Below are 14,930 nucleotides of genomic sequence, written 5' to 3'. Positions count from 1 at the left end.
GGGGGGGAGAGAGGGGACCGCCGCCAGACTTCTTTCCGAGGCGAAACGCCAGGATAGGAGGGGTGTACCGTGAAAGTGAGAAGGCGCTGCCTGGTTCTCGCGGATCACCAGCGAGCAGATCCCATTCCCGAGGCTGGGAAGGATCCCAACAAACCCTTGGGAGATTCTCAGCCCCTACCCCACCTTTCCCATACTCCCAGATGGCCAGGAAGCTTTAAAAAGCCGGGAGAGGAAAATAAAGATTTGTTTCCCAGAGTCCTGCGCTGCTTTTGCAAGTCGGATTCCAGCAGACACAATCTGCAGCCCGATAATGACACAGTCTTTGGAAGGAGTGACTGCTCTCGCCACGCTCGCTCAGAGTTCTGGGGACGCCTGGCTGCCTGCTCCCGACCGGCCAGCGTCCGACCCTGGCCCGGGGGGCAGACCAGCGACGCCTTTGCCCGGGGCCCCCCTTCCCACCATCGGCCCGAGGTGATCTGCAAACATTTCCTGCTCCCACCCCCACCCCCACCAAGAGCTTCCCAGTTGGAGAGACTTAGTCTCGAAGCCAGGTCAGCGCTCGCACTTGTCCCAACTCAGCTCCGGCCACATAGGGCTGGGGGTGGCTCTCAAGCAAGCACCAGGGAAACCTCAGGCGCCAGGAGCTCTGGGTGGTCGCTCCGCACGCCTGGGGCTCCGACCAGGAGGGGGGACAATTGGCAGAGTGCCCCTAGTCCTGCTCCCTTCCCCGTCATTACCTGCTCGCTTGCGGGGGTGTCCCGGGGCGTCCGGTCTCTCCCGGCGCTGTCTCCCCACGCAGTTGCCCATGCTGGCTCCTCAGTCAGGCCCCATTCACCAAAGGCGGCAGGGTGGACGGCTGCTCTGTGCTCCTGCCCGGACGGCGGCGTCCCGGGTCAACGGCTCCTGCCGCCGGGCATCGGGCACTCCCCAGTCTTCCCCCTGGGGGCGCGCTCTGCCCCGGCGTCGGCTTCGCCACAAACTTTGCGGGCGAGGGGAGAGTGGGAGGTGGCCGACTCCCCAGCACAGTCCCAGGTGGCCGGGCCAGGGGGGCCCGCGACGGTGCCCGGCCCGAGACCAGCTCCGCTGGAGAGGCGGAGAGAGGGGGCGGGCACCGCTGCAGTTACTCTGGGCTCGCTCGGGGCTCCCAGCTGAGGCCGTCCCCCCGGAGCCTGTCACTCACCTGCCTAACCCCGCCCCAGCCCGGCCCCGCTCCCTTCCTCCAGCTCGCGGTGCCCTGGTTGCCGCCGCCCGCCCCAGGTGAACATGTGACCGACGGCACCGCCCCCTTGGGCCGGACCTGATTTTCTCATTGGCTTTCCCCAGGGAGCGTACCGCCCCCTCGGCCCCACCCAGCCAGGTACCCGCCCTGTGTCTCGTCTCCCAGGGAGCCGAGCCGAGAATTATTAGTCCTCAATGGCTCCCGCCTGCGTACTCAGCCACTGCCTTCCCTCTCCGAGCCACCGCCCCATCGCAGGCCCCGCCCCCTAGGGAGGGGACATCTCATCCCTCCTTGGAACTGCTTGGCAAGAAGCCGGCAGGCACGTGATCCAAGAATGTCCCGCCCCCTTCGCTTTAGCCTGGTGATTGGCTCACAAGGCGCAGGCGCAAAAAGACCTGTCTTGTGCCACCGCCTACTTCACCTCCCACGGTCTCTAGTTCGCGTCATGGCGGCCGCCGCCGCTCTGGAGGCGGTAGTGCCTAAGGGTGCTCTGTGGGGCCTCGTGCACGACTTCGTCATGGGTCAGCAGGAGGGTCCCGCTGACCAGGTGGCTGCAGGTACGGCAGACAGTACCACACGACTTCCGTATAGGGGCCAACTGGAAGGAGCGGCCTCAACATAGACGCAGGGCGGGAAGGGAGTGAGGAACAGAGGTGACTGAGAAGCGGGTTGGTGAGCAATGTGTGCTTATGAGCCATAACAAAATTTGAGAGTCTCTTACAACCTTCTCGCATTATCTCCCCCGCGGCGGTAATAGGATAATCGTTACCATTTCACAGATGAAGAAACGGAGGCTCAGCCAGTGGAAAAGCCTCGTGCAGGGCACAGGTTAGGCAGGCGGGGGAACTGGGACACGGACCTGGATCTTCCAATGCGAAATAAGCTGCTCACGCCACGAAACCACGTCGTGTCTGGGAGGTTGACGTGAGACTATGCTTGTACAGCGACATCAGGGCGGTCGCGTGGGATCTTGGGAGCAGCCAGCGGCGCCCTTTTCTGACTGGCTATAATTGACGAGGGGAGGAGAGAAACCGGGTTATGAGGTTACCAGTTACCTCCGTTTCTTGGTTAATTTTGCCGCCGACTTTGTAACATTTGTTTTGTGTTTTCCTTTTGACCTGTTCAGGGATCTCAAAATTCTAGGATTTGTTACAGTAATAGGATACAAAATTGTCGTGGATACAGATGAATTTGTTAAGTATTTTTGGAAATTTTACATGCTTTGGTGTTAGGTGCCGTCTAGTAGGCTCCCACTCATAGCGACCCCACGTACAACAGAACGGCAACACTGTCAGGTGATACACCATCCTGACAGTTGTTCTGCATAAGTCCATTGCTGCCTCCGTCCCAATCTGTCTCGTTGGCGGTCTTCCTGTTTTTCGCTGATCCTCCACTTTAACCGAGCATGATGTCTTTCTCCAGGGACTGGTCCCTCCTGGTAATATGCCTGAAGTATGAGAGACAAAGTCTCGCCATCCTAGCTTCTAAGGAACATTCTGACTGTACTGCTTCCAACATAAATTTGTTTGCTCTTGCAGCCCATGGTACTTTGAATTGTCTCCAACACCTAACTCAAATGCATCAATTCTTATATAGTCTTTCTTATTCATTGTGCAACTTTCACATGCATATGAGGTGATTGAAAACACCATGACTTGGGTCAGGTGCATCATAGTCCTCAAACTGCTATCTTTTCTCTTGAACACTTTAAGGCTTATTGTGCAGCAGATTTGCTTAATGCAATATGCCATTTTACTTCTTGGCTGCTGCTTTAGGAGTGTTGATCGTGGCTCCAAGCAAAATGAAGTCTCTGACAGTTTCAATCTTTTCTCTGTTTATCATGCTGCTATTTATTGGTACATTCGTAAGGATTTTGGTTTTCTTTACATTGAGGCACAATCCATACTGAAGGCTGTGGTCTTTGATCTTCGTCAGTAAGTATTTTAAGTCTTCTTTGCTTTCAGCAAGCACAGTTGTATCATCTTCATATCACAAGTTGTGAGACAAGAGTCTTCCTTCAATCCTGATGCCACATTTTTCTTCATATAATACAGTTTCTCAGATTATCTTCTCAGTATACAGATTAAATAAGTATAGTGAAAGGATACAGCCCTGGTGCATAACTTTCCTGATGTAACATGCTTGGGAAGGAGTAAGGGACATTAGCTTTCTCTTGAATATGGAACATATTAACTTTTAGAAAATAATGAGAAATGAATAAAGTGCATATGCTAGAAATAGAATATTTGGATTGCACCTTTGCAACTTTCATTTAAACATTCCACCATTTTTAACACATTTTTAACCAAAAATTACATAAAACAATAGGAATATAAATGTAAACTAGATCTGTATCTTCAGGAACTTAGATTGTGGTGGAAGAGATGCCACATAAACAGATTAAATACAATAGACATGAAAAGGACTATAAGAAATATAAAAGGGCTTCAAAAAGTTTGTGGAAATATCCCATTATCTTTCAAGTCTATTTCCATGAAATTAACGAAGCCCCCTCGTTTGTTCCAGCACTATGGAAGCTTCAGTAGTAAGTAAATGTCCAGTGCTGCTATTCCTCTCCTCTTGGTTTATTAAAAGATTAATAGACCCAGAAATCCTCTGTTACTATGAGTTGGAATCATCTTTCTCCTGAGGAGTGGCTGCTGGGTTTTAATGCTGACCTTGCTGCTAGCAGGCCAACCCTTAACCCACTATGCCACCAGTACTTCCATAAATACTTCAGCATGCATATCATTAACTAGAGTTCAGTATTGTTTACAGTTTTTTCTATTGGTGTAAAATTTATACCAATTAAGTATACAAATTTTAAGGATACTTTTGTTCATGCCAACAAATATACTTGTGTACTCCAAGCCCCTGCCCTATAAAGATATACAGTGGGGCTTTAAAAAGTTTGTGAAAATTTGAATTTAAAAAAAATGAAATTTTTCCACGTACTTTTTCAAGCCCCCTCATAGAAACTGACTTCATCAGTGTCATTGTTAGTCTTCTTTCACATTTATACATTATGAAAACATCTGGATGCTTTTCAGATTCAGAACACACTTTGAGAAGACAACTTGATAAAAACTGTGACATTCTTATAAATGTGTGTATAACTTATCTTTTTTATTTATGCTTGTAAAAAGATGACCTAAATTATTGTCTGGTTTAAATTGAAATCAGATCAGCTTAGACTCTGTAAATGTTGTTGTTATTGTTAAGTGCCATCGAGTAAGTTTTGTATAGGGTTTGAGTGTCATAAGAGTTGGTTCCTACTCATATTGACCTTGTGTAGGGTTTCCAAGGAGTGGTTGGTGAGCTTGAACCACCAGCCTTACAGTTCAAACTGACCTTGCATCCACTGCATTAACCCACAGCACCACACCAGGACTCCTCCTTTACTAAGCCTTAACTTTAGTAAAATTGTTAGCCACATCTACTGCCTTTCCAAATACTAAATGCAGAAGGAACACCCTCTGATCACCTAGGCAGCTACTACCAACTTTGTTTTGCACCTGTGTACCTGGTGAAAGGACTCCCGGTGTGGCGCTGTAGGATCAGCACTGGACTGTGAGCAACCAGCTGCTCCTTGGAAATCTTATACAGGTTCTCTATGAGTCAAACACCACCACCTGGTGAAAGCAAGCATCAAATGTCAAGAGGTACAAATGATGAAAGGGAAATGGCCTGCTCTGGCATTCAAAGACTGCCACTACTTGGTCCCCAGACTTTACTCTTTATACTTCTCTCTTGAACCTTTAGTTCCAGTCAGCCACTGACACTCTATTCCGCGTGTTTTCCTTCCCATCTCTCTCCACTGGTCGTGGTGGTGGCTATGTGCCGTGGAGTCAATTCCGACTCAGCAACCCTGTATAGGGTTTCCAAGGCTGTAAATTTTTACAGGAGCAGAAAGCCTCATTTTTCTCCTGCAGAACAGCTGGTAATTTTGAGGTGCTGACCTTGCGGTTAGCAACCCAATTCATAACCTCTACGTTACCAGAGCTCCTTCTCCCTCCATTGTTGTTGTTGTTAAGTGCCATCCAGTCGGTTCCGACCCATAGCGACCCTGAACAGGATTTCCAAGGCTGTAAATCTTTACGGGAGTAGACACCTCATCTTTCTCCTGCGGAGCGGCTGATAGTTTCAAACTGCTGATTTTGCAGTTCGCAGCCAATTCGTAAGCACTACACTACCAGAGCTTCTTTCTCCTTCCATTGTTGTTGTTTTGTTGTTAAGTGCCATCGAGTGGTCTAATTAAAAATTAGATTCAGAATTCAACACCCAGCTTCTATGTACTCCCCACAAACCCCAAGCGTTTCCTGATTACTGCAGTGAGACATCATGTAGTACCCCTCAATTGCTCATATCCTTATTGGAGTCCTGGTGTGGTGCTATAGGACAAGCACTGGACATGGTCAATTTGAATCATAGGGTTGGCAGTTCAAACTCACCAGCTGCTCCTTGGAAACCCTATACAGGGTCACTATGAGTCAGAATTGACTTGATGGCACTTAATAATATATCCTAATTAGCAGGCTTGTTTCTTAGTCATTTCTGTACACATCATAGTCTATTCTCCCATGCCACAGGTCTCCTGGAAATTAGCATAAATAGGTATGCAGTAAAAACTCCTAAAGGAGTGAACTGGGAGATGTTGAAGGAAGAAGGAAGAATCTGTGGGATTCAGGTTCTGATTAATAGAGGACTTGCAGGAGAGGGAGGACTCCAAGACAACCTTAAGGTTTTGAGCCTGAGGTGAAGGAGAAAAGCTCTGTCCAAAAAATAGGGAGGGAACTGATTTCAGATGGTGTGGATTTAGACATGTTGGATTTGTAAGTGATTAATAAAAGATTCTTCCTCTTAGTTATTCAGATTTTACTTCACTGTAATAGTTTGTATTTTCCCACGGTTGTAATTCCCTGAGGAGGCCACTATTCCGAAAAGGAACAGATTGTTAAAGCACAGTGAAACACAGTTCTGAGATATGTCTGTGGCATCCTCAGCAGAAAAGGCATCTTGAGAGCTTGGTTGGAACCGAATCCTGGTTGTGATTTTTTTTCTCTCTCCTGCTCTTCATAACCACTGCCCCCTTGGCTACTATTCCAGGTTCTTGAGAGGCTGAAGCTCCATTAGACAGAGGTCCCATTGTGCACGCTAAGTTAGTGCTTATATGAATACTTCTTTGACTCCGCCTTAGTGCCCCACATGAACTGGTATCCTGCTGAGGAAAGTATGAGTAGTTAGAGGGGCTAGTAGGCCCATTTTCAGAAAGCATATCCTCTGAACACATTGGAAAAAGTTAAACCTGCTTATGGGTCCTGGTATGCCCATAGGATAAGCACTGGAATGCTAACCACAAGGTTGGCAGTTCAAACCTACCAGCTGCATCTCGGAAACCCTATATAGGTTCACAATGAGTCGGAACAGATTAGACGACACTAAAGAGCAACATGTAGAATTTCCACTTAATTTTGTCATAAATGCTGCCAGAGCGGAATTGTAGACCATGCATAGAAGGCCTGTCCTTAGGGAAATTAACCTTTTCAGTTTCTTTCATCTCAGGAGACAAAGTACATAATTAATTTCCAGATATTCTGTAATTTTTTAATTTTTATTTAGGAAAGTATAAAGTAATGGTTCAAGCTCATCAGCTGCTCCTTGGAAACTATACAGGGTCTCTATGGGTCAGAATCAACTTGACAGCACTTAACAACAACAACATAAAGTATGAAGAGAACTTCAAGTTAATGTTAAACCCACACTCTGTTTATATCACTATGGTAACACTGAACATTGACTTAAATGTATTTCCCTGCCACCAGACCATGGACACCTTAAAAACTTCCTATCTGGATTTTTATTGCTACCTCTAATACAGTACCTGATTTATAAGTACTCAGTAAATGTTGTTGAACTGTGAACCTCAAGGTTGGTGGTTTGAGTCCACTAACCGCTCTGTAGATGAGGGTGTCTGCTCCCGCAGAGATTTACAGGGTCACTTAGTCCTGATGTGGCACTGTAGGTTAATACATTGGGCTGCAAAATCAGTTTGAACCACAAGGTTGGGAGTTCTGTCTCACCAGCCACTCCTCGGAAACCCTATACAGGGTTGCTATGGGTTGGAACCGATTCTACTGCACTTAACAAGAAGTGATCTTAAAAACAAAAACAAACAGTAGGCCTTGAATAAATGAATGAAAACAAACAAGACAGCTTTTTAAAGAAGCATGAAGAAAACAGAAAAGGCAGTAAATAATTCTGTTTTGGAAAATCAGAGAAGGTATCTATCACAGGAGAGTTTATATTTGAGCTGAGTCTCAAAGGCTGGGTTGAAGTTCCTTAGGCAAAAAAGGATAGAAAAGGGGCATTGCAAACCAGGGAATATGTTTGTAGGCCTAAGGATGTAGTAGGGCTTAATGTTTTGGGATTTACAGTAATGAGTCATGATGAAAGGCGAGACTGAGCTAGTTTGGGGATTAAAATGTAAGGAACCCAAACCAAAGAAGTAGGTTTTACCTCAAGGCAAGAAAAAGTAAATGCAGATTTGTGAACAAGGAAATAGGTGCATTTTAGGTGGCAATTCTGGGGAGAGTATGACTGGATTGGAAGAATTTTTTTTTTTTTTTAATTTAGGTAAAATTCACATCACATAAAATTCACTGTTGTAACAATTTTAAGTGTATAACTCACTGACTTTTATTTAGCACATTCACAAGGTTGTATAACTGTCACCACTAATTAATTGCAGTGCATTTTATCACCTCAAAAAGTGGAAGGCTATTTCAAATGTTGTAGTCTAGTTATTATTGTGCACCACTGAATTGATTCTGGCTCATAGTGACCCTAAGCACAACAGAGCTCAACACTGTTCAGTCCTGCACCGTCCTCACCGGTGGTACAGTGAGCCCATTGTTGGAACCAGTGTCAGTCCAGCTTGTTGGGGAGCTTCTTCTTTTTTGATGACTCTCTACTTTGCCAAGCATGATATCCTTTTCCAGGGCCTGGCCCCGCCTGATAGTATGTCCATAGTACATGAGACATCATCTCGCCATCTTGGCTTCCAAGGAGCAGTCTGGTTGTACTTCTTCCAAGCAGATTTGTTTATTCTTCTGGCAGTCCATGGTACTTTCAATATTATTCAACAACATCATAATTCAAAGGCATGGATTTTTCTCCAGTCTTCTTTCTTCATTGCCCAGCTTCTACATGCATATGAGGCAATTAAAAAGACAATGGGTTGGGTCAGGTGCACCTTAATCTTCAAAGTGGTATCTTTGCTCTTGAATACTTTAGAGAGGTTATTCTGCAGCAGATTTGCCTAATTCAATACGTCATTTGATTTCTTAACTGCTGCTTCCATGGGTGTTGATTTTGTATCCAAGTAAAATGAAGATTTTGACAACTTCAGTCTTTTCTCTGTTTATCATGATGGTAATTGGTCCAGTTATGAGGACTTTTGTTTTCTTTATATTGAGTTGTAATCCATACTGGAGGCTGTATTTGTGTCATCTGCATATTGCAGGTTATTAATGAGCCTTCCTCCAATCCTGATGCTGCTTTCTTCTTCATATAGTCCAGCTTCTCAAATGGTTTGCTCAGCATACAGATTGAATAAGTATGATGAAAGGGTAACAACAGTGAGGTGCACACCTTTCCTGATTTCAAACCATTCAGTAGTCCCATGTTCTGTTGGAACAACTAACTACCTCTTGTTCTATGTATATGTTCTACCTGAAAACAATGAAATGTTCTGGAATTCCTATTCTTCCCATTGTTATCCATCGTTTTTCTGATCCACACACTTGAATGCCTTTCCATAGTTAATAAAACACAAATAAACATCTTTGTTGAGTTATGGTGTTGGAGGATAATATTGAAAGTGCCATAGGCTGCCAAAAGAACAAACAGATCTGTGTTGGAAGAAGTGCAGCCAGAGTGCTCTTTGAAGGCCAGGGTGGCCATACTTTGGACATATTGTCAGGAGGGACCAGTCCCTAGATAAGGATATGTTTGGTAAGGTGGAGGGTCAGACAAAAAGAGGAAGACCCCAGTGAGATGGATTGGCAAAGTGGCAGCATCAGTGGGCTCAAGTGTGGCAACAATTGTGAGGTTGGCCCAGCACCAGGCAGTGTTTCATTGTTGTACATAGGGATGCTGTGAGTCGGTACCAACTCGATGGCACCTACCAACAACAACAACAAACATCTTTGTGGTATTTTCTCCTTTCAGCCAAAATCCACCTCACGTCAGCAATCATGTTCTTTATTCCACATCCTCTTCTGACCCTGGCTTGAATTTCTGGAAGCTCCCTGTCTGTGTACGGCTGCAAGCATATTTTTTTTTTTTTTAGTTTTTATTGTGAATTGAGTGAAGGTTTACAGACAAGATCACCATTCTATATTCAACAAATCTTACTTTGTTTCAATTTCATCTCAGTGATTGCAATCCCCTCTATGTAATAACACATTATCCAGCTTCCTCTCTGTGGTTCCTGTTTCCATTCCACCCACATTCCCATCCCTTCTCAACTTTGTCCTTAGGTAGATGTTGCCCTTTTGATTTTAAATGATTGGCCATTCCAGGGTGAGCATACCTTACTAGTGTTGTCTCCCCTATATACCTGTCTACTGAAAATTGGGCTACCAGAGTGAGTTCTTTTCCATATCTGAAAGGTAGTTTAGGGCCATGGTCTCCAGTTCCATCGGTCTCGTTCTCACCAGTAAATCCAGTCTTTTTTGTTGTTGTTTAAATTTTTAATTAAAAAAAAAGTTTGGTTTCTATTGTGATTCCTTTCAGGGCAGTTGGTAGTAGTAGCTAAGCACCATCTAGTTCTTCTAGTCTCAGAATCGTGAAGACTGATATTCAATTGTTTTCTTGGTTCATTGGACTCATTGATTCTAAGCCTCTTCAGTTCTCTGCACTCTTCTTTCTGCTACACATGGCGAAACCAATAGTTGCACCTTAGATGCTCATGAGCTTTTAAGATCACAGATGCTCTTTGTGGACTATGTTATGCCAGTTGACCTGGTATGACCCCTAAACTCAGCAACTCATTGCCTTATAAGTTTTTATCATTTTGCCTACTGTATGCTCATTTATAGCTGTGTTTCCAGCAAAGGTAAATACCCATGTACCAGTATCCTCTGTCAAGCTCTTATATATTTGTGGGATGTGTGTATATGTGTGTGTACTCTCCTTTCCCTTCCCTTTCTGGTATGTATATAATATGTATATCCCACTCTTCCTCCTGTACCCATTCAGCCTGTGTCTCTGTCCATGTATCTACTCATAAAGCATTGTTCTAAGGTTGTGTATAATTATTTGCCTCTACCTCTTTAGCTCTTACATACCTCCCTGTGTCTTTACCTGTCTTCATTCTAATTCTGCCAGCCTCCCTCTTCTTGTTTACTGCTCATCCTCTTCTGGTGTATTGCCTTCCATGTCACCCCAGTTAACATGTGTGTCTACCTTTTAACTGGACTCCTGGTGTGGCACTGTAGTATCAGCACTAGACCACAAAGTCAGCAGTTCAAACCCACCAGCTGCTCCTTGGAAACCCTATACAGGGCTGCTATGAGTCAGAATAGACTTGACAGCCACTCAGCACCCATCACCACCACCGTATAGCCAGTGAATTACTCTCCCTTCTTTTCCACTCCCAGAAACCGCAGATAAATGTGTCTTTTAGTATGAAAATGTTTTTCTTAAGTTTGTATTTCAAGATAGATCTTGAAATGTCCTTTTTGATAATGAATGTGACGCCATTCCTCTTCAATTTGTCATTCCCAGCATAGTCTGGTGGTGGTGGTAGTGGTAGGTGTGAGTCACCAATTATGTGGTTAGCAGTCAAATGCTTACTTACCCTGTCGCACCACACCAGGACTCATATAGTCTGATGGTTGTTGTTAATTGCCATCAAGTTGATCCTGACTCGTCGTATCAACCATGTACAGGGTTTCCAAGGAACAACTGGTGGGTTTGAACCACCAACCTTTTTGTGTTCAGTCCAGTGCTTACCCTATATTGCCACATCAGGAGTCCAAAAGTCTTTGGTTGTTGTTTGTTGTTAAGTGCCTTTGAGGCAGTTCCAACTCATAGTGAGCCTGTATAGGGTTTCCAAGGAGCAGCTGGTGGGTTTGAACTGTCGACCTTGTGGTTCCCAGTCCAGTACTGATCCTACAGAGTCACACCAGGAGTCTGTAGTCTGGTTGTTGTTTTGTGTTGTCGAGTTGGTTCTGACTCATATGGTTCTGAGGAGCAGCTGGTGAGCTTGAACCGCCTACTTTGTGGTTCAAACTGACTTTGCAGTCCAGTGCATTAACCCACAGTGCCACACCAGGACTCCCAGTTAGGGGATGAAGAGGAGCCATATTTGAAAGATAGTTCTAAGATCAGACTCAATAGAACTAGGATATGATGTTAATTTCACCTTCGTGGAAACATCTATAAAATAAGTATTTCTCATTTTTTACTCCCTTACCACTTTCGTTACTTGTAGTTACTATTATTTGATAGCCTTCTTATAAATTCAGTTTTTTCTAACTTTATACAACTTTTGTGCATCTTTATTTACTGTTTGCACTGCATTAATTGCACATGGGATCCTTGTGAAAGATATGAAAACTAATGGGCTCAGCCCTTTAGTAGATAAAAGTTAACCCATTTACTGGGAATCAGGGAGTCACATGCGAGTGGATGGTTCTTTGTAGTTACAATGTAGCCAGTTTAATATTGATGTATGTTTAATGCTAAATAAGTATCAGTTATAAAATTTGAGGTCACCTATGGGCGGAGGAATTGGTAGGGATCATGAAGGTCACTTTCTTGGCCGATGGAAACTTTCTATATCCTGATTGGGATGTTGGTTACTCAGATGTATACTTTTATTAAAGCTCATCACATTATACACTTAAGATCTATGCATTTCACTATATGTAAATTTTACCTAATTTGTTTCTTTTTAATGAAAACTTAGAAACAGCAGAGTAAGACCCATTAGGCAGGCCTTTCTTTGTCTTGTGGCACTTGAGTTATTTCCAAAGGTGGATCCTAAAAATACAGCCCAATATCCATGGGATTTTTGTTGATGTTGCTGGGGGGTTGGGGGCGGGAATAGATTCTGCTCAGTGATGTCCTTTGCTATTATTATCAGTGCCCTCTGGTTCCTTTTGTACAATTGGTACTCCTGCTAGGGCTGCTACTACTGAAATTCATTTTCAGTAGAGTTTCCTGGGCTCTTTCCAAAGGCTTCCAAAAAAGTGCCGTTTTTACTCTCCCAGGGTACACTCTCTTTCACATTGTGTGACCCCAAAATGGGGGTTCCTCTTGACTCAAGTACTGCATCAAGGAGTTGGATGTAGAAGCCAATTATTAGTTTCCTGGTTGGTTTGTCCTGTTAGTCTGGCTGCTATCCCTTCCCCCATCCTGTAGCCTGCTCATTTTCTCCCTTGGCTCTTTCTCAGGAGCAATGGGCAGCAGCTGGGCCTTCCACGTCCTGGCACGAGTCAGGCTAAGAGTGCCTGAAGTCTAAATTGGTGCCAGTCACGAGCTATGAAGCCTGACTACATTGGACTTTTCCCTACTCCAGTACTGGGTGAGCTCAGCTCTAAGACCACAGACTTATTGGGAACTTGAAGTTTAGGAGCTTTCTCAAGCTTATTTTATGTTAGCCAAATTCCTGTGTTGGCGAAAGCGGATTCATTAATTAAGTCCTTCATTTAGAGCTAGATAGGCTTTTGGAAGTAATTCCCTGATTGCCATACTTGAACTAGAACTCCTCTGTACTAACTAAACTCTTAGGAACATTTTGCTCCATTGCCCTTGAAAATATATCCTAAAAAACTGTTAGATCTCTGAGTTATTTTTTTACTGTTAAAATTTCATTTTTTAAAAATAAGTAATATATTCATATGGTACAACATGCAAAAGGTACAAAATGAGAAGTCTCTCTTCCACCTCCCTTCCATGAATCTCACTGTGTAACTAGTATGCAGCATTCTCATTGAAGGACTGGGGCACAAAAGGAGATGACCCAAGTAACATTTTTTGTCTGGAAACTGTAAAATTAAACTCTGCTCATAAATTTGTTTCTCAGAGGGTTGTTGTTAAGTGCCTTCTATCCCAACTCATAGCAATCCTGTTCCAAGGAGTGTCTTGTTGGTTTGAACCATCAACCTTGCTGTTAGCATTTCATTGCTTATCCTACAGCACCATACCAGTACTTCCCTCACAGGGTTGTTGTTGTTAAGTGCCTTCCAGGCAGTTCTGACTCTTAGCGATCCTGTATAGAGTTTCCTAGGAGCATTTGATGAGTTTGAACTGCCAACCTTGAAGTTCACCTTGTTGTCCAATGTATTATCCTGCAGCGCCACACCAGGGCAATTCTGGAAGTACTAGGGGTAAACAAATAAATAGATCATAAGAAAGAGAGGAGTCCTGGTGGTGCTGTGGGCTAATGCACTGGACTGCAAAGTCGTTTGAACTGCAATGTCAGCAATTCAGATTTACCAGCCACTCCTCTGAAACCCTATACAGGGTCCTGTGGGGCAGAACCAACATGATGGCACTTAACAACAGCAGCAATAAGGAGTAAGGAGTTCTAGTAGCGTAGTGGTTGAGTCAGGCTGCTAATCTGACGGTCAGCAGTTCGAAATGCCCAGCATTTCCATGGGAAAAAGATGAGGCTTTTTGCTCCTGTAAAGATTTACAGCCTTGGAAACCCTGTACAGGGTCACTGTGAGTCAGAACTGACTCCACGGCATAGCACATAACTACAAATAAAGGAGTGAAGTAACTCTGGAGGCCTGGTGTAGTGCTGTGGCTTAACGTGCTAGACTGCAAGGTCAGTTTGAACCTCATGGTCAGTGGTTCAAGCTCACCAGCCACTCCTTGGAAACCGTACATAGGGTCGATGGCACTTAACAACAACAACGGTGGCTCTGTAGGATAAACTCTGGGCTGCTAAGGACAAGGTCTACAGTATGAGCCCACCAACCACTCCATTGGAGAAAGATGGGGCTTTTAGCTCCCGTCAAAATTTACAGCCTTGGAAACCTTGTTGTTGTTCACTCAGGTCTGTTCCCACTCTAGTGACCCCATATAGAGTTTCTAAGGATCAGTTAATAGGTCTGAACCACCAACTTTGTGGTTAGCAGTCCAGTGCTTATTCTACAGTGCTATACCAGAACTTCTATACAGGGTGGCTATTGAATTACTTACCACTTAACAACACCTCAACAGCACTTAACAACAATGAAATGAGAACCATGTTTCTAATTGTCAGAGAAGAAAATAACAAGAGGGGAGAGCCAGAATGAATCCTGTGGTGGTGGGTTAGAGTTGGAGATTTTATTATGAATGTATGTTTAATTTAATATACATGAAGGTAAGTCAAAAAGTATTGTTAGGAAATCATAGAAACCTTTATTTAACAAAAATATGAAAACCATGAAGCTCTAGTTTTTCAACATGTCCTCCATTTAGGTCTAAACCCTTCAGAAGGCAGTGCTTCTGTCTCTCTAACCCTTCTCCAAATAAGTCTGTGCTCTTCGATTTGCACCACGTCACCAGCAGTTTTGGTATCCTCAAGGGACTGAAACCATGTTTTTTTGTTTTAAGTTTTTATTGTGTGAATTGAGTGAAACTATATAGGGCAGATCATCAGTTTTACATTCAACAAATCATACCCCTTGTTTCATTACAATGATTATAA

The 14,930-nt window shown here is 44.1% G+C and overlaps 2 protein-coding genes across 3 annotated transcripts in view; one reads left to right on the top strand and one right to left on the bottom strand.

Moving 5' to 3' along the window:
• Positions 1-807, bottom strand: part of UBTD1 (ubiquitin domain containing 1) — a 68,907-nt gene extending 68,100 nt beyond the window's left edge. The window contains exon 1 of the mRNA XM_006831212.1: positions 738-807. Within this exon, the coding sequence (XP_006831275.1) occupies positions 738-807 (70 nt within the window). The remainder of the gene's footprint in view (positions 1-737) is intronic.
• A 611-nt stretch (positions 808-1,418) lies between these two features.
• The window catches only part of MMS19 (MMS19 nucleotide excision repair homolog (S. cerevisiae)), a 43,317-nt gene continuing 29,805 nt past the window's right edge, over positions 1,419-14,930 (top strand). For both annotated transcript variants that reach the window (XM_006831210.1, XM_006831211.1), the window contains exon 1: positions 1,419-1,776. In XM_006831210.1, the coding sequence (XP_006831273.1) occupies positions 1,554-1,776 (223 nt within the window). In that variant the 5' untranslated portion in view covers positions 1,419-1,553. The remainder of the gene's footprint in view (positions 1,777-14,930) is intronic.

Source organism: Chrysochloris asiatica, unplaced genomic scaffold, assembly GCF_000296735.1.
Source record: "Chrysochloris asiatica unplaced genomic scaffold, ChrAsi1.0 scaffold00003, whole genome shotgun sequence".
NCBI lineage: Eukaryota > Metazoa > Chordata > Mammalia > Afrosoricida > Chrysochloridae > Chrysochloris > Chrysochloris asiatica.
The sequence above is the reverse complement of the archived record's forward strand: the minus strand, read 5'-3'. Positions and strand labels throughout refer to the sequence as shown.